This window comes from Pelmatolapia mariae, linkage group LG10_11 (assembly GCF_036321145.2).
Source record: "Pelmatolapia mariae isolate MD_Pm_ZW linkage group LG10_11, Pm_UMD_F_2, whole genome shotgun sequence".
NCBI classification, from domain to species: domain Eukaryota; kingdom Metazoa; phylum Chordata; class Actinopteri; order Cichliformes; family Cichlidae; genus Pelmatolapia; species Pelmatolapia mariae.
In genome coordinates, this window is record NC_086236.1 from 42184757 (window position 1) to 42210321 (window position 25565).

The 25565-nt window shown below is 41.1% G+C and overlaps 2 protein-coding genes across 2 annotated transcripts in view; both read right to left on the bottom strand.

Moving 5' to 3' along the window:
- The window catches only part of LOC134635771 (low-density lipoprotein receptor class A domain-containing protein 4-like), a 247974-nt gene extending 240748 nt beyond the window's left edge, over positions 1–7226 (bottom strand). Inside the window, exon 1 of the mRNA XM_063485308.1 lies at positions 7118–7226. The gene's annotated coding sequence lies outside the window, so the exon portion shown is untranslated. The remainder of the gene's footprint in view (positions 1–7117) is intronic.
- Positions 7227–8449: 1223 nt separating this feature from the next.
- The window catches only part of cep192 (centrosomal protein 192), a 28160-nt gene continuing 11044 nt past the window's right edge, over positions 8450–25565 (bottom strand). Inside the window, exons 25-52 of the mRNA XM_063486136.1 lie at positions 25272–25463; positions 24859–25007; positions 24503–24733; positions 24201–24326; positions 23664–23804; positions 23358–23421; positions 23044–23183; positions 21853–21945; positions 21419–21537; positions 20743–20940; positions 20203–20293; positions 19043–19222; positions 18633–18893; positions 18440–18561; positions 17713–17822; positions 16866–17025; positions 16522–16612; positions 16279–16357; positions 16063–16186; positions 15114–15219; positions 14802–15021; positions 14510–14586; positions 14114–14209; positions 13507–13626; positions 12366–12478; positions 11657–11783; positions 11202–11260; positions 8450–9942 (exon numbers count right to left, since the gene is read on the bottom strand). Of these exons, the coding sequence (XP_063342206.1) occupies positions 9810–9942; positions 11202–11260; positions 11657–11783; positions 12366–12478; positions 13507–13626; positions 14114–14209; positions 14510–14586; positions 14802–15021; positions 15114–15219; positions 16063–16186; positions 16279–16357; positions 16522–16612; positions 16866–17025; positions 17713–17822; positions 18440–18561; positions 18633–18893; positions 19043–19222; positions 20203–20293; positions 20743–20940; positions 21419–21537; positions 21853–21945; positions 23044–23183; positions 23358–23421; positions 23664–23804; positions 24201–24326; positions 24503–24733; positions 24859–25007; positions 25272–25463 (3722 nt within the window). The 3' untranslated portion in view covers positions 8450–9809. The remainder of the gene's footprint in view (positions 9943–11201; positions 11261–11656; positions 11784–12365; positions 12479–13506; positions 13627–14113; positions 14210–14509; positions 14587–14801; positions 15022–15113; positions 15220–16062; positions 16187–16278; positions 16358–16521; positions 16613–16865; positions 17026–17712; positions 17823–18439; positions 18562–18632; positions 18894–19042; positions 19223–20202; positions 20294–20742; positions 20941–21418; positions 21538–21852; positions 21946–23043; positions 23184–23357; positions 23422–23663; positions 23805–24200; positions 24327–24502; positions 24734–24858; positions 25008–25271; positions 25464–25565) is intronic.

The window sequence follows — 25565 nt, forward strand, 5'->3', positions numbered from 1 at the left end:
CCAGCGTCGATGTGAAACGCGTGTATGTGTGTGTGTCATTCTCTGGTCTTTTCTCGCATGCAGGGACTTCACTGAATTATTAAATCACTACTTAGGCTTTGTGGTTAAATGAAGCTATGCAAACAAGGATGAACTGTATTAAAAGCACTCTAGCAGTAAGTGAACGCACCGTTTGGCAAAACTGTTTCAACGTAGTCTGTGAAACACACTTAAAGAGTAAAACAATATCAAATCGCTGTCTCCAGCACTTTCTGGTTGTTTCTGGGGCTCCTTAACTACTTAATCATCGACTTAATACCGCCGCTTCTGGACTGCTCCTAATCAGTGTGGGAACTGTGGAGCCATTAGCCAAATGCTGAGGAGTTTCTCTCCTCTAAAGCTTGAGGGGCTGAAGAGATCTGGGCACCCAAAGAAGCAAAAGGCAAGATAAATGAAGAGAGGTGGGAACGGCTCCAGGTGGAGAGGAAAGCATGTTTATTCACAATAAGCGCTTTCGTGATGGCAAAGCAACGGCACCAACTTATGCGCGCCTCCAAATATTAAACAAGTCTGCCACCTTCTCTTTTTGTGATTTGAAAAGTGCCACAGCGAGATGGAATGTATAATATAGCCGTCTTTTGTCAAAATCCAATTACTGGAATCTGAGATACTGCATATCAGATTAAACAGTGTAGCGCCACACGCAGGCCAGTTAATTTATCACGGAACAGATAAAACATATAGCTGAGATGAATCGGTCTCACCTAGATATAATCCAAATATAACCTGCACGTAAAGTGTCGCTGAGAAACAAATCAGAGTCTGGAAAAGTGAAGGATTCGTTCAGAGCTGGAATTTTACCAGTAGGAAAAAACAACAACGGTCAAATTATGTCTGATTATCAAAAACACAGCACATCAATGCCTGTTTTCATTTGTTTTCAAACATCAGTTACACAATATTTTGTGTATTAACGTATATTTTATCTCCATACAATAAAATAGTTGAGGAAAGTACTTTTTTCGCTACGCAGTTTACAGAAACATGATGACCACCGGACAAAATTTAAACTGAAAAATATAACTTATGTAGCTAAAATAACCTGTTGTGCTCACTTTCACTTCACTAAAATTCAACTCAAATCCTTTTTTATTGTTCTTAAGATTTATTTATTACTTTTTAAGTCACTGGGTGAGGGGAATGACCAATGGGAGCGCCTGCTGATCTAGCTTAGCCACAGACACACCACATCCTTCTGTACCGTTCACGACCGATTAAAAATCCGGGGGAGGGGACGTGACTTTGGCTGAAACACGGCATATTTACTGACCTCTGCTGTCACTGCTGCAGAGCTGACCTTATAATTACTCTGCTATTAAAGATGAAATACATAAAGCCACAAGTTGCACTTTTTTATTTCAGGTTGATTCTGATTGGCACAGGTGAGTGTGCTATTACATATAAATGCTTTTACCAACTACTCCATTCATGTTCGCCCTGATAACGGTCTTCTTAAAGGCTTTCCCATCCACGGTACACCTGCACAGCTTATTCCACTTACTCTGGCTGATTAGACTTCCTCTGAGGACTGTGTGTGGGCGTGTACAGGCGCTGTTTGACTGACACCTTCGCCGCCTTTTTGTTAGCTCCGTCGGCCGCGTTAGGGGGGAACAAATTACACGTCTAAAGGTGTAATTTGTTCATTGTTAATCACACAGGGAAGTCCAGTGACCTGACAGAATTCCAGACATAGCTTCACCCACTTTCACCCCGAGCAGAGGTCTACTCATCAGCCAAACACGAAGACACCTGGCAGCCCTCGAGATGTGCGATGGGATGGCGAGTCATTTATCAGCTGTGTGACTGACTCTGCTGCTTAAACTGACAGCATCACACAGGCATTCAACATATTCCAGTTTAGGACTAATATTCTAAATTCAGTTATTGAAAACTCAATTGTGTATTGTTTCCTGAGTTGCACAGAACAGAGCTGGATTTCCACTGGAGGACTTGTTAGACCCAGTAACCCTCGGTGAGTGGGTTAACAGTGTGCTACCCACCTGCAATGCTGCATACTGTGTGGCAAAGGTGAAACAGCTGCCTGGCGTAGCTGCAGGTTTCACACACCCTGCTGCCGGTGTGAAGAGAGAGCGGTGAATGGTTTAGCCTACTGTAATTAGGGAACAGATATCAGAGCCGCTGAAGGTAAACTGTGGTAAATCACATTTGCTTGGTTCTTCATCACAGTTAGAACTTCTTTCTTTCTACTTTCAGGCTGCCGACTGAACAGCTGTGGTTTGAACGTGTTAAATATATAATTCCCCGATGCTTAAGACAAACATTTTGAGAAAAACATCTTTTTCCCCCCATGTTTTTCACAGCTTTTTTTTTTTTAAATGCATAACCAAACATTATTTTTGGACCACGTTGACAGCTCTATCCTGCTTGGTTTGGGTGTTGTTCACTATTTTTTTTTTTTTTTTTTGCATTTATTTCAGGATTTAACAAGCATCGTCTAATCTGAATTTTAAAATTGTTACTTATTCAGATAAAAACAAATTTAATGCAGCTTTTTTTTTTTTTTTACAGATTTTATACTTGCATTTAAGTGATCTGTTAAATAAAAAAAAAGATTACAAAGTACAAAGAAATCTGTTTTATAATTAGTTATAAACTCAGGTGACACTTTAGATGTGTTGTTTTGCCCAAGTAAATTTCAAAAACATTAAATTTTTTTAAACTCAAAGCTTAAAAAAGCTCCTGTTTTTTGCAGCTGTGGTGCACCCCGTCTCGATGACCAGTTTTCACTCGTTTCTATAAAAGAAAAAAACGTCTCTCCGGCTATGCACATATGTTTAAATCTAGCAAACTGTTTACACAATCCATGAAATCTCCAAAGGAGATGAAGAGGAGGACTGTGGTGTCAAAGCCGAACAGAAATATCTCTGTAAGGCTGCTCTGTGTTCGCTGAATGGCTGAGATTAACTTTCACACAGCTCACGCACCTTAATGCTGTGATTTCTGCAGGCTAGCACGGAAGAATATACCATGTTTTGGCAAATAAGTTCTTTGATCAACTTATCACGGTGTGCCAACTGGGGTTAAAAATAAAACCACAGCTTTTCTCAGGCGGCTTCACGCAGCACTTTGATCTCCCGTTTGACTAGCACAACATTTTTGGATGTATTCAGTCAGAACTCAGCGAGATGTACGGTTCTGGCCAAGAGGATATCTTTAAAAATACAGAAATTGGGATAGAGCTGTTAAAAATGTTTTCCTTTCTTTGGCGAGAATATGAAAATCTTGTTTGTGATCCATTTCAAAGGATATGCTACATCTCGAGCATGGATTCCTTTTTTTTTTTAAGGAGATGCCAAATAACTTTAAAAGAAAATCGTTGGTATCATGCTGTTTTTCAAAATCCTTCTCAAGTTGTTGTAGAGGCGATCAGACTGAAGGAAAAAAATGAGCTTGTAGCATAAAAAGAATGAACTTTTCTTGATTAATTCTGCAGCAGCATGAAAAATCTTTTCTTTCCTTTTAAAAGAACAGTTCCACAAAGAAGGAAAAGGTTGAACGTCTGATTTGTGCTATTTACATTATTTCCACTGGATAAAGTCACACGCACAACACTCGCTGCAGACATTTGTATGTACAAAGGCGCACAGTTGAATGAGCACAACCCAGACAAAGACACACACACACACACACAAACACACGCTCCAAAGCAGGCTGGCACTCGTCTTTGCCCGTCTCGCGCCTTTCGCTCCACCAACACAATACTGTCACATTTTGGCGTGTCACATGGACTCGGAGACAGACAAGGCTGCATTATCAACAACTGGCTGGGGATGTGCGTGTGTGTGTGTGTGTGTGTATCAGAGCTCAGACTCAAGTGTGTGCGTGAGAGTGAGAAGGAGTGTTAGAGTTCAGGTTAAGGCTGAGCCGTCAGCGGCAGACAAGCCCCATCAAGTCTCCCTCCTCTGTCTAACACACACTCAGCCTCTCGCCTCAGGAGGTGAGAAGCCGCTAATTGGCAAAGGGCGAAACACACACACAGACACACACACACTTGCTTTAACACTACACACACACGGACTGACGGTCAGCTACAGTCATACACAGACTAGTACGAACAAAGAGACAGAAATACAAAGAGACAGATGGACACACACACACACACGTCTAGCTCTGAGAGGCAGCACTACAGTTTGTGTCTGCTGCGCACAGCTCGACCTGGTAGACGCGCGCACATTACTGTAGCTAATAATACACGCTGTCTGCCTGCTGACTTTCTCCTCAACTTTCCCACTTAGTTATTATTGCATGACTTGATGATTTTTATTCACTTATATATTAATAGACTCTTTGAGTTGAGCCTGCGCACAGAGCTGACCTTAAAAGAGGGAACGCTTGTCCTCTGTTCTTTGGTTTTCAAACAAAGCTCAATTAAACCAGAGACTCCAGAGCCTCAGCTGCCCATGAAATCAACTCTTTAGAAACAGTTTTTATGAGATTTATACAGACATGTCATTAAAATGGGTCATATTAAACGGGACTAATAATAGACAAATGTATTTTTCCAAGTTGCTTTTTGTCACTTGCAACATAAACTGCACAGTTTTAGGAGCCGCTGTTGCGTACATCGATGGAAAATTTGAACATCTAAAGTCTCAGAACAAACTGGGAAACTATAATGAATGACATTGTGTTGCCAACAACTTTGATCCTTCACATATAAAATTATTTAAGTTACTTCATAACCATGCAGGGAACAGCAATGAGAGTTGGGCAGAATGGTAAAACCTTCCAACCAGCCACTAGTGGCCCATTCAAACCACAAAGCCAGGAAAATACTACAACAAAAAACTACAACTACAACCAAATTACAGAAAATGTCACCTAAAAATAACAATCTGGTAATCTAATTAGCAAACCTCTGATGGCTGATATATTTATCCAGTCGTCCTGGCTTCTTCCCCTCTCTCTAAGACTGAGTACAGGCACTCTATGACAGAACCTCGTTTCTGCTGCTTGTATCCATGATCTTATTGTTTTGGTCACTACCCCACAGACTGTTGTCATAGGTAAGAGTAGCACACAACTGGTGAAACACAGCTTTCATGCTCAGCTCTCTCTTTACCAAGGCATCTGTCAGTCTTCTAAACCGCTCACCCACATCATGCACAGGACCTCGAGAGACTAGTGGAATAGACCCTATTCCAACTAACACTGCCCGAGATGTGGGATACAGTATTGGATAGGCTGGACTACCCAAAGAGAACCTACACAGGCACATGGAGAAGAAGCAAACTCTTTACAGAAAGGCCCCATTCTTCCTGTGCCGGTGACAGTACTAACCAGTGTACCAACATGCATCCAGCCACAGCTGTGAGACGTTTAGACAGCAAACCAATAAAACCAATGTTTAAACAATATTGTGTGCATGCCTCTCACCCTATGAGAGCTGGGATATTGTTCAGCACCCCTGCTCAACAAGCTTTACATCAACACCTCGCTTCATCACTGCTGCGACAAATGGATAAAGACACGAGAGCACCCACTCCACACTGCTGCATACTGCTGCCACAGCCCAGGACTCTGACACGGCATCCAAATTCCTTCTTGGAATTTGGATGCCAAGAAGGTAAGCACAGGGTTGAGTGTGTGTGTGTCAGCACTTTGTAAGGTTTGTACATGAGGGAAACAGAAGGGAGCTGGAACTTGAGAGTGTGCGTAGTGGGGAGGGTGGGGTCACAGACAGGTAAGCAGAGAGGGAGAGGGCAGAGCCGAAAAACCCCACCAGGGTTTTAGCAGCACTAAATAATGCTTCAAAGCTCTTCTACAGGTCTTGCACTGAGACCTTCAGGACAAGGAGAGCTGTGGTTGATTTGAATCATCTCTGACTGCTTTATGTACGATCAGCCATGCAGGCAAGGAACAAAAAAAATTGCATGTGCTTGAATTCTCTCTACCAGACTCTACCAGACAGGGAAAAAAACACACCCCTGCCCTTAATGCAGCTCACCAGAGAACAGAGCTCTGTAATAGAATTAATGTAAACCCGATCAGTGGGCTGGAATACAGTAAAGGCACAGAGCAGTGCTCTGCTCCTGCACAGCATCACATATAGATCAGCATGTTTAAAGACTGTATTCGGTTGAAATTTGGATCCATGGCTTTCTAAGATGTTGCAGACACTGTTTTTTTATGCTACTGGACCATTTCTGCAAATCTCTGCAGCAGAGGTTTAGGTTTAGCAGAGCCTGGGTTAAGATAAAACATGACCATGCAGAGAGTATGGGTCACTTCGGGAACACTGTGGAGCACATGTATGACGTGTGCTTTTAGTTTAAGCTTCATCATCACCTTCTTAAACCCTCAGCCAGGAAGGCAGGGTGCACTATATGAATCGTGGGGTTCCTTAAATAAGTATCGGTCTCAAACTGGGAATGATGGGGAGAAGATGTTTCTGTGCTCCCTTATCACCCTACTCTGTTGCACAGCTGTGGAGCAACTCTTGCCTGATGGAGCTTCTCGTGAGTGGGACCAGCTTACGTGCACCGCGCGCCTCATTTGCATAGGGAAAAAGTTGGAGAGCCTGTGGTCTGATATATGAGTGACAGCTCAGGGGATCACCTTCCTAATCTAGCTTCCCGGCTAGCTTGTTCATCAAATCAGACAGAACATGACAGCTAACGACACAGGATGCAGGCAGGGGGGAAAGCACACCTCTCAGTGTGTGTGTGTGTGTGTATTCAGGGCGATAAATGATAAGAGCAAGTGCGGAGGTCACGGTCAGTGGGAGAGGCGGCGATGCCCCGCAGGGACAGAGACATAGCGGACTGCTGCTGTGGCCCCGGCAGGATGGACGGCTGCCAGAGCTAGCCTGCTCGCTGCTAACTTAGCCTAGCTGTGCTGTCTGGCGCAGCTTGGAAAAGCGGCTCCAACTCTAACCAGCAACTTAAACAGTCTGGCTCAAAGTCAGCCGCCCCTCACGCCGGCACAGCCTCGCTTGCGTTTTTAGCCACATCAGCTAGCATAACCAGAACATTCCTGCAGCCGCCTACGATCACACACTGTGCATTTACCAAAAAACCACATATAAATTACTCAGAAAAGGTCTCAGGCTTCCTACCTGTGAATGCAGCCGCTAACTTGCAAAGCCACCGGGTCTGCTTGTTTAAAGTCTGATGTTGTGTTGCTAGACGTCAAGTCCAACTGCACTACAGTGGTTTCCAGTCTGGGAAGCAAAATAAAGCCCAGCTGTCCTACTGTACAGTACATGCTGCTGACAGCCGGCCTCTACACAACGCTTTGGCGACACCTGCCGGGCACACGGCATTTAACAGGCAAAGTAGTAAAAGTTTGATAACTCGCTGTTCCAGAGGTCACACGGGTCAGGAGCAGATTTGCAGCAACATTCCCAGTTCACCGCTTCACTCAGGGACATTTCACAGTGATGTGAAATCTTCTCAGGCATTCAGCTGCACTTTAATACACAAGGTAGGATTGTAGCTATTTTCCCCTTAAAGTACCCTTTCAAACCCAAGGTTACAAGGTGGACAAAAAAATATTCCAGTATTATTATTATTACACGTGGCATTTATAAAACACATATAGTAAGGCCTAACTACAGAAGTATGCTTTTTAGAGAGCATCTCCCTGCGTGTGGAACATTTCACTGTCAGATCAGTTGGGTCTTGGTGCAGAATTTAAAAGAGCTAGACCATGCAGTGCTTAAAAAGGAGCTGATACAATGTTAAATCCAGCATGACTGATCAAACCGAATACAAGAATGTACTCTGTTTTTCAGCTTTCCTTTATTCTCATTTGAATTTTTAAGGATTTAATGGCTTGTTACCATTTTTATTCCAGCTAAGTCAGACTTTAATTTCAGGAAGTTTGCTTGAAGAAATCTGCTAAAATAAATCTGATTAAAAGTCAAATCTGGGATTTAAATAAAGCTAACCAAACAACTAACCCATGACTTTAGAGTAAGAAACATTTTCACTGTTCACTTGTTATTGTTAACGAACATGATGCCCAGAAATCCACTTACGAAAGCTCATTACATGGCAGCCAATCTGAAGTTATTTATACAGAGTAGTGCTTCCATCATGTGGAGGCTAGCTATGTCATTTATCCAAACCAATTAACAGAACTTGGATTTCTGAAAACACATCGCCTTCTTATAAAATAACTGGGCTTTTGTTAGATTCTTTAACAAGTTGTAGCATTAAGTGAAAGCCTTATTGTACAGAAAGTCTTATTGAATGGACAAACAAACAAACAAAAAAAAGTGAACATGAATATAAAGCTAGTGTTCAAGAATATATTTCATAAATCATATTTGTCCACTTTGATACTCTCTGACAGCAATGTGGGCTAAAGGAAAAAAAAACAAAAGACACTGCACCTTCAATTGTCACAAAACTTTATTTAAACATATATTACATACAATATATTACATAATTGCTATTCAAAGCATGTGCAAATTGTAAATCAAAACATGTTGGGATGTTTAACAGTATACTGCCTTCATGTTAAAACCCGCTACACAAGTAGGAAAAACTGTACAAAAGAATAGTGTTCTTCAACGTATTGTCACAATGTGTGGCACTAGCAGGTTTACAACACCTCCTTGATAAAGTTTCCCCATTTCCATCCCCTTCAATATCAAAACTGATTATGGAAGCAAATCCAAAACCCCCCGAGCAATTTTGGCCATTTGCCCCAGAGCCAAAAGAGGGAGCTAATTTTCTGTGACTGGAACAGTGATTAACACCAGTTTTGCCATGGCAACCATACTGAACAGACCTGGCAAGCTGCCGAATGAAAACCCCACCAGAGGAAACTCTTTTAGCATGTAATAACAATCATTAACCATCCTAATGTTGCTGTGAGCTGCCCTGAACATGACTAAATTAAGTACATCTGGGCTGTTTGGAATGAGCCTTGGAGGTTGTGGGGAAGTCAACACATGGTGCTGACAAAGGCTACTGCGCAGGTGGGCCCTGCAAGATGAAGAGCCATCTCCATAGAAACAAACACGAGTACAGAAGATTAGGAAAATGTTGTGAGATGCAGACAGAGCTAGAATAGCAGTTTTAAAATGTACTCCAGGAAAACTGAAGCTTTAAATCTATTCGGGTCCTTGTTTCAGTTAGGAGGTAATGGCAGAGATGACTCCACAGAGTTCTGAGACAAAAAGGTATGTGTCCACTATGTAACACAACAAACAGGCAAAAATGTGGCTTTTCCAAAAACAAAATCCCTGCAGTGATGTTACCAAACAGCAAACAAAGGCATTCCTGCATGCCCAGCTCCAAATAATTCCAAAGTATCTCAGCTGGTGCCGCTACTGTCCGACAGACCATGGCAACAGCAATGCTACTTTGTGACATGACTCAGAGAGAAAGCGAAACACCAGATCCAGAGTCAAGTGACAAAATTTATTAGCTCTCTGGAACGCCGGGACCGTGCAGACTAATTGTGAGCTGGACAGATTCAAACTACTCAGCTTCAGGCACAAACAGGTGCAATCATTTTTCATCGGCCAGCTGAGGACACCTGTGCCTTATCCACAGGCAGCTGGGGCTGTGTTGGCAGGAGTCTCAGTCAGTCCCCCTCAATCAGCTATAGCGTGCATCTCCAAACATGACGACAAGGAAGGATTTAAATCCAGAGGCTGACATTATTTGATCCTTAGCCCTTATGCCTTTTATTCTGTCACTCACATCTCTCCCACAGTGAAGAGAACAGAGAGGAGCACCACCCAAAGCCAGGCAGCACGACGAGGTGGCGTGGGATGGTTAAAAACGGTGGATTCAAGGCAATGCCTCACCAGTCAGCTGAATAACAAGACTTCCGCTTGTTTCTGACTGGATGAGCAGCAAGCCGCTGTGTCCGCCTGCGGTACTGGGCTTGAACTGGACGGGTAGCTTCAGATAGTGCTGGGATCTAAAGGGCGAGGAAGAACAAAGACGGTTACTGAACAGCTGTAACAATTTGAAATGTGTGTGTGTATACATAATGTGAAGAAGCACAAATATAGATTCAAAATGCATTCAAATATGCACTGCACTCATCTAAAAATAAATAAAATCCTACACTGTCACCGTTTCATATTGTTTAAAGTATAATAGATATCAGTCACAACCACACTGCACTGTTATGGAACACTTGAACCTGAAATGACTAGTCCGTCTACTATTAATGCATCTTTTAGCCATTCTAAAACAAAGTTTTAAAAAGTATTTTATTTGTGGATTAATTACTGTTTTCTAATGTTGTACAGAACAAATAATGAATCAATGGGGAAAACAATCACATGATGCAGCCATATATCAATGACTAGCACTAACAATCCATTCATAACTAGCAGAAAATGAATGCAGGGATTAACTACAGCAATTTAAGGTCCAGTTTAAATTTTAGATGAGGTTAGAGAACTACTTCAACTATACTGGTTATATATTCAAGTTGGCTTTTGGTCAGCTTTAGATACAGAGGTATTTCAGAACTAAATGCTTATACTAAGACCTATACAAGGGAAACTGGAGAAGCATTTCTTTAAACCTGTGGTCATCGTAATGAGATCCACAACATGCTGGGAACACCACAATCACAAATCCACACACAGCAGTGCTCACAGCACACCTATCGCAAAGCTGGGGGAGGTTCAGGTTGTGACACTGTTTCACATAACTGTCATGCTTCACTATGGAATGTGTCACAGTACTTTAATTTTGTTGGTGAAGCAAATACATTTCAATAAGTAATTCATTTCCATACTAGGCATCATTTTAGCCACTACAAAACAACAAATAATGTGCACATTATGAACACTGTTCCTCACCAGCACAGCACAGCACAACACAACTGGTACCTGTGACCAGGCCGCCCCTCCAAACGCCTTTGTCAGGCAAAAACATCACTCGTACTCAGGCCCCAAGTATATACTCTAGATAGTTAGATCATCCTCCCGGTCCCAGCTTCTCACAGGACCTCCCACAGTGAGCATTCACAATGGGAAAATGACATTATGCAGTCTCCAAGTTAGACCACAGAACATCTTTTTGATTAAACATGATCTAACCAACTACTCAGTTGTATGATAACAATAACAGAAAAACTTCAAGAGCTCCAAATAAGCCTAAACCAAGTCTAAAAGTAGCAATCAAAAGGTTTGTGTTTGTTGTAATAAACATCAGACTCACCTCAGAGAATATCTGGAATGCTTGATGTAGAAGGGCTCGCTAGGGTTTACAAATTTCAGCTGCAAGTCAATTAGAGAAGCCACACATCACATATCAAATCCATGCAAAGCACAGTGACAAGTGTTAGGGGTGTTACTGTATTTTTCAATCAGTATAATTACATCAACTCAGGCATGCAAGTTCTTTTAGTGGTACAGAGAATCACAAATATAGTCAAGGTATCTCTACTTCTGCTTCCTTAACACATTATGTCATCTCCAGAGGCAACTCAAACTTAAAGAATAACTTCTTTTAAAACAATCTCTCATCTTACTTCCTTGCTTGTGTTAACCCTGTGACAACTTCACTTTTCTGACATGATCTTACTGCATTTGCATGTAAGTGAACTTCAGTTTCTGCTGCAGTAGGCAAGAAAAAAAAACCTTACACCTTCATGAGAATAAATTATGCCCCACCTCATGCGTGTCGGACGAGTTGTTGCGGACGTTGACCTTTAGAGAGCTGGACTCACCCACCCGTGTGGCAGGGAAGATGTACAGGTCCTGTGGTGAATACACACCCCTCCGCACGACCTCCTCCTGGCTGAGGATTACAAAATGTGCCACTTTAAACGGGGGGCGTAACCATCATGAAACAACCAGGAATTCACAGTGACTCAGTGTTTAAAAACAACATAACTAGGGTATAAATTTAGGTTGAAAGGGGTCCTATAAATTTTTTTTTCTGTCAAATATGCTGTCAGAGTAGGGGATACTCAATTTAAAAATGCACAAGTTTAGTCTGGCTATGACCACAGAAACCCCAACCACCTGCAATTCAAACCTTCTGTTTGTGAGTAGCAGCCAATCAGTTGGCCTGAAGGGACAGGAGATCAAAATCACTCCATGTACTGAGAAGCTGTATAAAGGCTGAATACAGGATAGATAATCATGCAGAACTACTCTAGAAAAGTACAGGGATAACTGTTACAATTAAATTCTAGCGCAGTCATTTCATAAAATCACCTTACATGGTGATGTTTTGACATCTCAATCTTCTTGATTTCCTCCCATCACTATAGCTAACCTAAATTTACTAAATAAACCCACATGTGCTACATAAAACAATATTCTTGTGTTTTTTCTGAACGGGATCTCCACCATGATTAGATTTAGGTGGAGTTACCTGATTTGGCTAGATGAGGACTCGGGTCTCTTCTTGGTCTTGACTGTGGCCTCTGTCTTCACTAGAGAGCAGTCTCCTTCCTGTGGTCCTCCCACTGGTCCAGATTTTGTTCCCTTTAGACACAGACATTTAAGATTCAGCCTGTTAGCTTTCAGTGCAACTTAAAAACTGCTGCTCGCTAAAAAAAATACAAAAACAAAAACACCTGAATCTAACACCATTCATCCCTGGGAGACATACAGCTACGTGCTGGCTTACTAAATTATATGCAGAGACTTTGACTTAGACAGTTAGCTGTAGAGCTAAATATGAGAGTTATGTTTTGCATTTTGTTTTTCCAAAGTTTTACAAACTAGAGTCACAGATTGGTATTTAACTCTACTCAAAGACTCGGCGTTCCACTTTAAACACCGCATCTAAAAGACAAAGCAACAACAACAAAAGCACTAGCATCACAGCCACTTAACCTACTCATGTGGAGCCATCTCTCTGACATCCCACTTGCTGTGCATGTATGCTCTTAAGTTAACTGATTCTGTCATAACACTTCACTTTAAAGTGTTACACACAAGAAGCCCGCAGGCCCTTCTCAGCAGGGTGGCTCTCCTTCCCATCCCACAACCCACTTGTCTCATTTGTTAATTCTGTCACTTACACTACAAAGCCACAGTCAAGGTACTGCTAATGTGTGCAGCTTATTTTAAAGTAACTGAAAGTTAACATCACAATGTGCCTCTGTAGTGAAAGCATATTTTTTTTGACTGAATATCAAATATCTATAGTAAAGTAGATTAAAATTTGTCTAAAAGTACAGTTTGTGAAAACAAACTTGAACTCAGTTTTGTTTTTAATGCCATTTTCTTTTAAGAAAGCTGAAGGTGTACCAGGATTCCAGTGCCTCTTATGTACTACAGAAGAACAACTTTTATTTTCCCTCATTATGGTGTTGAAAACCTGCATGATTAGTGTTGCTACACAGGAAGAGGGTCCTGGGAGAGGCCCTTCTGTGTGTGGTTTCTGTGGGGTTTTTTCTGAATGACTGAAAAATAAGCTGGGAAAAACACTTTCAGAGAATAGATTCTATATTTTGAGGAGTCTACTTCCTGGTTTAAGGGGAAGGGGGGAAAAAAAAAGTCCTCACGGTGCCACAGAGCTGGAGGCGGATTCGGGTTTTCTGCTGGGGCTCAGACACAGGGTGGCACTCCAAGTCCCAGAACTGGGCATAGTCCCCTCTGTCCCTGGGCAGAAAAGTGATGGGCACCTAAAAAGATAACAAAAAACATTGTAGGACGCACCTGGATTTTATTTAACCTCATAAAAACATCTTACTACAGAGTTATGCTTCTAGATGGAAAGTATAAACTTCTTAAATGTCTCCTTCAGTGTTTGATTTGACCAAACATTTAAAACTCACAGATGTGATACATAACAGAGTAACATAGAAACATCATTTTGAGTGCATCACTTGACTAAAAAGAGAATTCCAATGTTAACAGTAAAACTAATTGCACATGAAAACTGTATTTGGTGAAAGGAACAATAAAATTAATGAAAGTTTTAATAGAACACCAATTTAAAAATGTAAAAACAATAAAACTAGATTTTATAGGTTTTATGATTGGCCATTAGATTTTTTTTTTTTAATTAAAAAGGATCCTTCTCCCTGTGAAAAGCATTTGCTGGAAATCTTTGTCCCTTTATAATGACCTACTTTAAATATTACTGGCAAGTCTACTGCGAGTACCTACCTGCATCTTCTCATGGGCTCCCAGGGTTCCAGAAACCCTGGAGCATCTGAAAGCCGTGTAGGTGGCCCGGTAAACGTCTCCGCTGTTGTCAACCCCCTGAAGAGAGAGAGAGAGAGAGCGAGAAAGGACCACAGTTTGTAACAGCATAAGCTTGGATCAAAGCAGCCAATAACATTTATGTATTAGAACAACATCAAGGGTGCGAACAAGTACAAAGTAATTACTAAGGTAGTTCATGAAACAAAACGGATCTCGCAACACTCACATACAAAAGTAACTTCAAAATAAACTACAAAGCCGTAAAAGCAGAGATCTCCCAAGAGAGATATTCAAGAGGAGCAGGAGAAAACAGCTAATAGAAGAAAGAGATAATGAAGGGAGGAGAAAAAAAAGCACCTTGACATATGGAGGAGCAAATGATGACAGGTACCACCTCACTTCCACGTTCCCATTCTGCACCTCCAGCTGGGCCTCTGAAGTACAGGAGCAACACAGAGACGTTCAGTCTCCCACAGGAATAGATGCATCACGTGCTACCTACAGACCATGACTAAAAACTGACAGCCTGGAAAGTATTTCATGTTTAAACTGAAAGATAATTGTTGTAAAACTGTTCAGACACGAGCACAATGTAGAGCTTTAATGTTCGTCAGAGCAAGTTACTTCCAGCGGTAAGCCATGTTCCTACCTGATGTCTCCCCTGAGGGTGTGGTGGGGAAGACTATGGTCTTGTTGTTGATCTCTACCATGGCCTGAGGCATCTGTGGGGTAAGCGATGGCCTCGTGGTGAGCCTGCCCACAGGCAACAAGGGGGTAGCAGCCTGAGGAGGCAGGGCTGACAAACTTGTATCTGCTGGGGCTGTAGACACATCCAGAGCAAGGTCTCGACGGATCTGAACCTTAATAAACTGAAACCAGCTCAGATTTAGCTCATGTCAGTTTCTCACAGTCTGAGTCAGTGTTGTTTGGAAAAAAAAAAAAAGTTGCTAATATCCCATACCTTCTGTTGACCATCACACTGGACATAAATCTGTCCACTCCAGGGAAGCAGGGAAGATTTAGTTGCCAATGACGGGTTGGGGCTGATCAAGATCTGCAGGTGGCACCTTGGTTTATGATAATGACAAAATTAGACGCAAACATAACATTCAGCAGATTTATGCACACATTAAATTAGGATTCGCTTGTCTGTTGTCCTAGAGCCACTGTAATGGCAAAAGTTATGGAATCAGACATGTAAAAGGGTTACCGCATTCAAATCTGGCCCATCTCCCTTTAAAAATAAAAAAAATAAAAAAACAATTTCTTCCAGTGTATGAACACAGTAATCCTTCAGCTTGATTTTCGGTTGCAAGGAGGAAAATCTAGTGATAGTGCAGGAGGTGTGCATGTTTTTTTGTTTGTTTTTTTCCAGGAAAAAACTCCAGCATTTTCAATGTGCTCTATAGTGAAACAGGATGACACAAGCCACAGTTCTGCAGAGACCGTCCGCCCTGAGGGATGAAATCAAGGTGCATGCTAACAGAAAATGCTGAAGGTCATATCCTGAGAAGCAGCTCCCATGATCATTCAGGATGGTTTCAAAGAGTAGTCAATATTGCCTTTTTACTCTACACACCAACCTTATGTCACACAGAGAGAAATGCTTCAGAACAGGAGTGAATGAAGCCAGACATGGTTGGGAAGATGATCTTGTAGAAAAAGATCGACAAATTTTAAACCAGGTACAGTTTTTTTGTTTTTGTTTTTTTAAAGGCTGATTTGTGGAATATTTTGATTACACCTCATATTATATCTGTGAAAAAATCCACTGGACCTCATGCTAAAGTGTTCCAAATATTCAGTTGATGCGTAACGTGATGTAATCACATCAAGTGTGAGAAATGCAGAAAAAAAAGAGAATACAGAGAATTTGTAACCCAAAACTCTTGACTCAAGGGTATTCTTACTGTGGCTCGATAACTCCATGCTGTGGGGTGATCGTGAGGCAGTGGGCAGGCCAGGACAAATCAAAGCTCAGCTCTCTCGAAGTATTGTTTCGGATCTGAACTTGACTGGTGGTGGATGCACCATCTAAAAACAACAACAACAAAAATTCACTGGTTGCTCCAGCGAAACTAACAACCAAGCTTGCTTAGTACTCTTGAAATCTGTATTCAACTCACTGATGGTGGGAGCTGCAAGGACGAGCTGTTCTGGGTGAATAGTCCAGGACTCAGACTGTTTGTGTAATTGCTCTGAAGCCTGAAGAGGGTAAAAAGAAGATAATCTACATTCAAAAATGATACATTTTTCACATGAAATAGAGTGAAGCAAAGATCTAAATCTCAGTCAGCTTAAAAAGCCCCAAAGTAATCAATAGTCATTGAAAGAAACCATTAAAGTTGATTAAGAAGGGCTTACAGTACCTTTAAGGAAGGCTCTGCCACTCTCAGTGCTGGACCCTGGGGACCTTTCACTGGCAGCACATCCAGAGACACATTGCCATTTGAAGACCCACTGGGAATCACACAAGACCATTAAACTGTGCATTCTTATCAATGCAGAGTTATCAAAGAGCAGGAATACACAAAGACAATTGATAATGTTGCATCATAATTTTGAATGTGTTTACTAATCTAAAACCCAATAAAATGAGTATGCTGTAAGTTGAGCAACGGTTTTGTGTTTTCTAACATGTACGTGGATCCCCATATTGGTGATCGCACTGCTATTAAGATGGAACAGACCCGTGTATATTCCAGCAGGTTACCTGTCTGTCTCTGAGCTGGACTTTGCAGACGGTAGCAGCAGAGCATGCTCGCTCTCCTCAAAGTCTGTATTCTTAGTACTTCCAAGCAACGACACCACCACCTTACTCATGTTGCCGTAGAAGATGTGGGCTTCATTGGGCCGCTGGGGCAGGTCACAGGCTACACGGGAGGGAAATCATTCGTCACATTTTAAGCAGTGAATCAGATGTAAACATGTTCAGAATCAAAATATGAATCTCTGCTGCCCTAAATTTTATGTTCATGTTCTCTTAGGCTTTATTCAGCCATGCAACTTTGTCCTCAGCTGAGTGATTTCTGCTAAACAGTCTTTGTTCAACTTGTCCCAAACCTTCAGAACAAAATCTGACATTTCCAAAGCATATCTGGGATTAAGTTGTTACCTTTTAATACCACGTTCTCATCACTGCTAAAAAAGAAAAAACACCAGTGGTACTCTTCAGCCTCCTAGTAGAGACACTTATGGTATTATTTGAAGCTCGTTCCAGTTATCGCATTCACAAACTTGGGTGTCCATGCCACCTGCCCAACATCCCTCAGTCTTTTAAAAGCTGAGGGGTAACAAGGATGTTGTTTTGTGCACAATTTTTCTTAATGTCAATATGTAGATATTCTACTACGTCCAAACTAGTAGTTTTTGTTTTTTAAATAAAAAGGGAAAAGGCTGTTTATTTCTATGTGAGACACTTAAGTTAAATTGTTCTAGGTTAACAACGCAGTAAAATGGAACATGAAATGTGCAGGTTATTACCATCATCTATGGAAAGTTTTCAACTGCTTTAACCTTGAGATCAGAAGGGAATTCCCCTCCCCATCATGGTATCTTACCCTCTGCAACATTTTCTTCTCCCAAGAACTTCTCATTAAAATCGATGTTTTTCAGCAGACTGTTGTCAGACAGGGCCTTCCGTGCAACTTCTGGCTTGCTCTGAAGCAACCTGAAAGAAAAAAAAATAAAAAAAGATGCACAGGACTGAAAAAGTCCTGCCAAAAGCATCTGGAAAAGGCTCTGTAAACATTTTAATGATTCAGAAACGATTTACGGCTTTGTTTGTGCACAAGCGTCGTCATTACTGCAAGGATAGAAGACAAGAAGAAAGAAAGATGGACACTTAAAAAAATAACTTTAATTGGCCCCCTTTGGACTTTACGGTAGAAAATAAAAACTTTAAGGAATTACTGATGCAACAATTTCAGTTCCTCTTCAATGCTCTTATTGCAGCATTTGTAAAATCAGTTTACAGGGCCATATAATTTTTTTCTGAACCTAATACAAAACTCATACAGTGATAAAGTTAATCTATTTAAGTACTGCTCTGGCCATTACCGAACAGAACAGAAGGTCATTTTAATGCTGATGTAAAGTGACACAGATAAAATCCCTTCCTTCCACAGAGATCCATATTATTTGAAGCCATCTTTACTACAACAGAGCTTTAACTTCTCCTAATGATCGTTTAGATTTAATTAAATCACTATCAATTCGAATCCTGTGAACTATTACCATTAACACTTCAACAGTCCAACTAGAAAACTAAATGCTGGAAGGTCTCACCTCCTGTACTGCTGTCTGGAGACCTCATCTCCACAGAATAGATAGATTGTAGCCAGCAGTGCACTGGCTAACTGACAAAGGTTCTGCTCTCTTTGGGTGGACTTCATTAGCACAGTGATCACCTGAAAATTCAGATTGATAACAAGTTCAAGTATACACAGAGAAAAATCAACACAAAAACAAAAACTCTTACCTCTTGGGTTCTTTCCTTCAGTACAAACTGTGAAGGCGCGAGGCTGATGACTGAGGGCTCCATAAGTGATCGTGTTTGCACGTCAGAGAAGGCCACAGCTTTGATGAAAGCAGCTCTGGAGCCTGTGTTCCTCACGCACAGACACACTTTGCTCACGCGGCCAACAGCGATGTCGGTCAGTGTTGCCACGTAGCCATCTGCACGTTTCCTCTGGTCTTCTAGAATGATGTTGCTGGTGCCGCCATAACCCGACAGTGGAATCTAAGGATCAGAGACACGGGAATGAAATTAATCACAGATGCAGAAAGTGAAAAGAGCGTGACAAAAGAGGAGTAAAACTGTGATAGGAGAAACTATAATGTGTTTGATGATTTCAGAGAAAGGAATGGTTTTAATGGTCACATCCTCACAGTGAATTTGACTCCGGGCTGTGAAGGTCGAACTCCAGATTGTTTGATCTCCAGCTTGGCCAACATGCAGGCCACTCGGGTGGGAGCAAAAAGAAGGTGGACGGTCACATCCTCTCTGGGACGGATGGACAGCTCTCCATGTCGGGTTAGACGTTCTTCGAGACTGAACAAACTCTGGAGCTGAAGAAGAAATGGAAGACCAAATTAAGGAAATTCAACAAATGTTAACTACACCCATCAGTCATAACATTACGACCATCTGCCCAATATTATGTTGGTCCCATATCGACTCCAACAGACCCCTAAAGTTGTGATGTAGTATCTGCACCAAGATGTTAGGAACAGATTTAAGTCCTGTAAAGTGGACTCAAAGGATCTGAGGCTGGGCCTCCAAGAATCACACTTGTTTGTTCAGCACATCTCACAGATGCTTGACTGGATTAGGATCTAGGGAATTTGGAGGCCAAGTCAACTCGTTCTTGCACTCCTCAAACCATTCCTGAATCATTTTTGCTTTGTGGCAGGGCGCACTATCCTGTTGAAAGAGGCCACAGCCATCAGGGCGTACAGTTTCCATGAAAAGGTGCATGTGGTCTGTGGCTATGCAGCCCTATACGCAACAAACAGTGATGAACTCTGTATTCTGACAACTTTCAATCAGAACCAGCTTGAACTTGACCACGTGGGCCAGCCTTTGCTCTCCATGTGCCTCAATGAGCCTCAGCTATGCACGGCCCTGTCACTGGATCGCCACCATTCCTTCCTTGGACCACTTCGGATACATACTGACCATTGCAGACCCAACAAGACACCCCAACTCACTCAAATTGTTACACTTGCCCATTTTTCCAGTTTCTAATACATCAACTTTGAGGACAAAATGTTCACTTCCTCCCTAATATATCGCACCCACTAACAGGTGCCATGATGAAAAGATAATCAGTGTTATTCACTGCAGTCAGTGGTCAGAATGTTATTCCTGATCAGTGTAGATTCCACTGTGCCAGATCCCCAATACACAAGAAAAGTAGTAAAAAAAGAAAAAAGAAGACACACAGTTCCAACCATTACATCAGGAAAAGAAAAAAAAACAACAACAACCAAACAAACAGTATGTGCTACTCACAACAACACACAACAAGAATAGAGATGATGTGCACCTGAAAACAATCTTGGTCTTGGCCTCGAATAAGCAGGCGCAGCTGCTGTGTGGCGTCAGTCGAGTTGTTCCTAAGGACCAGCTTCTGTTGGCTAAAAATCAAGCGCTCTTGGTTACGTGACAACAGTCAGTGTACACAGTGCTCTCCGTCTAACTGGACCTTTGACAGACTTTGAAAACTGACAATCATTTTCCTACTTCATGTACGAGTAGCTGGATCTAGCTAAAACTTTAATACTTATTGAGGGGGATTTAGCCTTCTTACTGCTGTCTCTTCTATGCTGCCCTTCAGTGAGTATAAATAAATTGTGCATTATGTTGAAATAGCTTCTGAGGAATAACACTCCCGGTAGATGCCCACTGTCCCTTCTCATGAATAACATTATACAAGTCTTAATAGAATAAGATGGACCACTGGGCCTTGAGATTTTTATTGATTACTTTCCAATGAATAATTGATACCTATAACATGTTTTCTTTTTCTGCAAGTGTGTAGCAGTGAAATTAATGAAAAACTGAAGAAAAAAAAAAAATTGCTTACACGGCACGTCCCAGGGTGACTCCTCCCCAGGCTACAAACTGCTTATTAGAGAGGATTGGTGGGACGTTATTGGTCAGACCAGGGCCGCACACAGCTGCAGAGGGGAGTGCATGCTTTCCAGAGTCCTCAGGGGTTACTTCTCCTTTTAGTGTTACCTCATACTGAGGGCCGGACAGTAGCACCAAAATGGTGAGAAGGCTGGAATATAAAGTTAATTGTAAGAATTGAGTTTACAATATATTACAACACTTTCGAGGGGTTTCAAAGTTACAATCCAGGACTAGTGTATGAGTATAGTTCATTAAAATGAAGAGTCATTAAAACAAAGATATATTTAGATTCCTAAAAGGCACCATCATATACATTTGCTGTCCATATCCAGTCAGACTGGATTAAATTATATTAATACAAAAGATACAGGGTTATAAGTCATTTCAATGCACGCCTCCTATCAATCAGGACTGCTGTCACAGTCATTTTTTCCATTTTAAGTCTAGAAACCGGGGTAAGCATACAGATGTTATACGTAGCCAAATGTCATTTACAACCACTCTACAAGTAATCCATTTGTATTATCACAGTTGTTAAAATCCTTTTCAGAATGAAATTGTGGTTTTGTGTTTAAATCTGGTTGCTACAAAAAGAACCTCTTACAATCATGAAAAAAGTTATATACCTGTCTCTACATTTTCGGTTGCCCTGTGCTTTGAAAGACACAACAATGGCGTGTTCCTCTCCCACTCTCAGGGTCAGTTCATTGGGTGTGACAGAAAAACTGTCCTCGTTGTCACTGCACTGTAAACAGGAATGAAGGCAAACGGCAAAGGAAAAGTGATTCCAGTTGAATGGGCAACAAAAAGGAAGAAATGTACAGTGAAAGGGAAAAGAAAAAACAAAAAAAAAACAAAAACAGGAGCACAAAGAAATAAAGAAGGTGAGAAAGAAAGGGAAAAATTGAAGGTGGAAGTTGAGAAAGCAAAGAAAAAAAAAAAAAAAAAAAAGGCAAAATATCAATGGATCCCTGCTGTGTTTGCCACAATCTGAGCCCAAAATGTCACAGAGGCTTACCCAAACCCCAGATCCAATAAGAAAAGTAAAGGTCAGAATTACCTTGAGTTTCAGCTGCACATCAATGTTTCCTGCATTCTTTAATGGCAGCGTCTGTTGACTAGATTTACCCAGTGGAGCAGACAAGCTGACAGTCTAGACAAAGAAGCACAAGAAAGAAAAAACAGTTCGCTACCAACTCAAAAGGCCAGTGTACGTTGACAGAGTGATAACTTATACAAGTTAACAAAATTTTTTGATTTATTATAATAAAATAAATGAATGTGTCCACTCTTAAATGAATGAGTCATTACGACATCGTGACATTTTATGAAAACAGCCTTTTTTCCTCTTTACAAATGTGCTGTTTACATGCTGTTCAGCATAAATAAAAAGGGGGGTTACTGGAGTCAGGCCATGTGCATTGTGTAAAAACAAACAAACAAAATTTTTCATACAGGTTCCATCTACTCCTGTGCCAATGTCTTCAACATTCAAAATGATTTAAATGTTGAAGACATTGAGTCTTGAAAAAGAGTTCTGTTGAATCTGCCAAAATCAAATATGCACTGAGGCAAAGCTTTCTGAATAAAGGAGCAGCTAGTCTCGCCTGTCCGAGACTAGCCTCTTTTCATTCTTCCACAATGACAAAATTATTTTACAAATTTCTGACTCAGAATAGTTTATTACTCCTTAGGGAAATTATGTGCTCATCTCCTCTTCATTAACTTTTATAAAAAACAAACAAACCCCAAAACAAAACAAAACCCTACAAAAAAAAAATAAAAAATGCACATTTCATTAGCTGAAAAAAGAAGTGTCTTTGGTTTAAAGTATGTATTCTTAAACCGGTTAAGTGCACAGCACATACACTCATCCACTAACAACAGATACCCCATTGCTGACACTACTTACTAAACGATACTTGAAAATGTTTCCTTATTTCTGAAGATGCCACAACCATGTTTAAAGACATAAGACCACACAAACACCACCATCATGCAGTGGGGGAAAGAATTTTTCGATTCCCTGGTGAATTTATAAGTTTTCTCAGTTAAATCTACTTGAGTTTGTTCTGCTTTACCCTCAAAAAGGGGGAAAATATTATTTCTTAGTGCGTACTATAATTGATAGTTGCAAAAACCATATTAACAAGGGCTGTACATATTTCATTGTCATATTCAGGAAGAAATGCTAAATGATGTTAAGCTAGTTCCCATTAGTTTAAGAACAGCCACACAGCAGCTTAGTTACCTGCAGATCTTTAGGAGCATGGACCCTTGCAGTTCCAGACCTGGCCCTGAGGGGAATGCTCCTGATCACACAACTGGGACCAGGGGAGTCCACTTCAATGTCCACACGGGCACTGTACTCATCAGCTGGACCTAGTTCTCCTAAAAAGGATAACAACACACAGTTACCTTTAGTAGGAAACAACTTCTGTTTTATTATTTTTGTTTCATCTAAACTTCTACTACTCACTCTAAGAATATCATGGGTTAAGTGATTTGTTAAATATATTCCAAAAAAAACTTTTTAAGTATAATTATTGTGTCCAGACTGGTTACCAGAAGAAGCTGTATACTTCTGAGGGGCCTTGAAATGAACCCAGACCATGAAGCTTTCTGGATTCTGGAAAAAAAGTTTCATTTATTATGATACATCATTAGGTGGACTTTAGGTGAAGACCGGGAAAGAAAAAAAAAAGTCAGACAGGATCTCTCAAACTGAAATAACCATGTTGAAATGCTCTGCTTGAATACCACAAGTGTTTAAGCAAGCCTTTGAGTAACTGTGACACAAACACGTGCAGCCGTGAAATATTTTAAATGGCGGACTCTGACAAGGATTCTAATCATTTTGGCAACTCAAACCTCTCCATAGTTGGCATGCATCACATGATTCATCACAGAAGGAGAGGAAACGGGGGTCATGTGTCCAGTCGGCTGTGTTCCCTCAGATGTCATGGTAACAGGGTGCTTGGAAAAGGTGAAGCATCTCCATGCTGTGGCATTCTGTTGGAATAAAGTTTAGAATGTAAACCACTCAGATATGTTTCATTATACCAACTGTGTTTCTGCTGAACAAAGCAATGCAAGAACTGGTTGTTATTAGTTATCTATGCTCCAGTGCAGACACTGTCTTTTTATAATATAGAAACATCCTCTGGCTTTTGCTTGATCATTAGCTTTGATGTGATATTAACTTTAGATTAAGTTATTTTGTGTTTTAACCCATCATTTGAACCTCGACCCTCTGGTTTGATTCTTTAAACAAATACATCATCTTGAAACTGGACAGCTACCAAGCATGGTCATTGAAAAACTACTATGGATCAGCACGTGTGTTTTTGAGTGATTTAAAAAGATACATAATCATTTTTATAGTGTCATTATAGTACAGTGACTTACTGCACTGATGACCAGTCGGATGGGTACTGTGGCATGTGTCCTGTTGAGCAATTTCAGAGGAAGAGATTTAGCACCGCCTCCAGGCAGGTCTCCAAAATCCAAACAGCCAGATTTGCCCACTTCAACCTGAGAACCAAAATGAATTCGAGTCTAGTTAAATACATTTCATAACGAGTCACTAAAGAAGAGAAAAAAAGAAAAGTGTCTAAGAATATTAGCTCAGCTAATACTTTTAGCCTTTTTCTTCCCCTTGATTTTCATTTTCATGAATTTTCTTTTAACAAAACACTGGGGAACCTCACCTCCAGAGCAGGGTTCTCCGCTATGGCAACAAGCACCACCCTTTTAGCAAATATGTTAGCCCTGGCAGCCACCTCTGTCTCAGCAGATGCTGGCCAGGAGCTAACACTGAGGACACACTGGTAGACACCAGCATGGGGAGGTATGAACAACACCTTCTGCTCTTCAGTACTCTTTGGGCCAATGATTGTCTTGTTCTTCACCATCAGCCACTGGTAAGGCAAGCTGTCCACCTGTAGGGAAAGAATGAAGCACATGTGAAAAATAAAATAAAATACTGAGTCATGGCAACTCAAGAGATAAAAAAAAAAAGAGATAGTGTACTTTAAATATACATCCTGTGACACATGATATTCACCTTTTCCCCATCAATGGCCAGACTATTAACGGTAATTGAAACTTGTTGCCATCTCTCAGATGGGTTGAAAAGGCTGAGGGAGGTCTGTGAGGCTATGCCCACACAGCAGGCATGAGGGAACCGCAACTCCTCTGGCACCACTACTTGGCCTGAAGATGACAGTGGAACAGTAATACATGACAGAGAAACACCAGTCCTCATTGCAGGAAAGAAAAGGCATATACTTATTACAAGTACAGACAATGAACTCTATGAAGTGCATTAATAGCCTCATCTAAAAAAATAAACAAATAAATTAATTTAAAAAAAATTGAGTTATGCAAGTTTTTATAAATTCTAGAGTGTGTACTGATATTTCTTCTACTATTATTGATCACTGATAATGATGCTAAAAAAAAAAAAAAACCTGCTACCTCGCAGTTCTTCAAGACCGCTTGTCACCAGAGGATCTGCAGTATACTGACTGAAGGGTTTCCCCATCATTCCAATGTCCTGCTGGCTCTGATGTGGTCTGGGAAGGAGATGGGATCCAGCAGCACCAGAAATCCCCAGAGGACCAGATGTTGTGTGGATGTGTCTGACTGGTAGATCACTGTTTGGTATGCCTGCCAAAAAGGAGGAAGGATTATTTAAAGCTTATATTGTCTGGGTTTAACCGTCATGAAGTACCAACACCTCAGCATGTTTACTTAGGAAGTGAACGATGG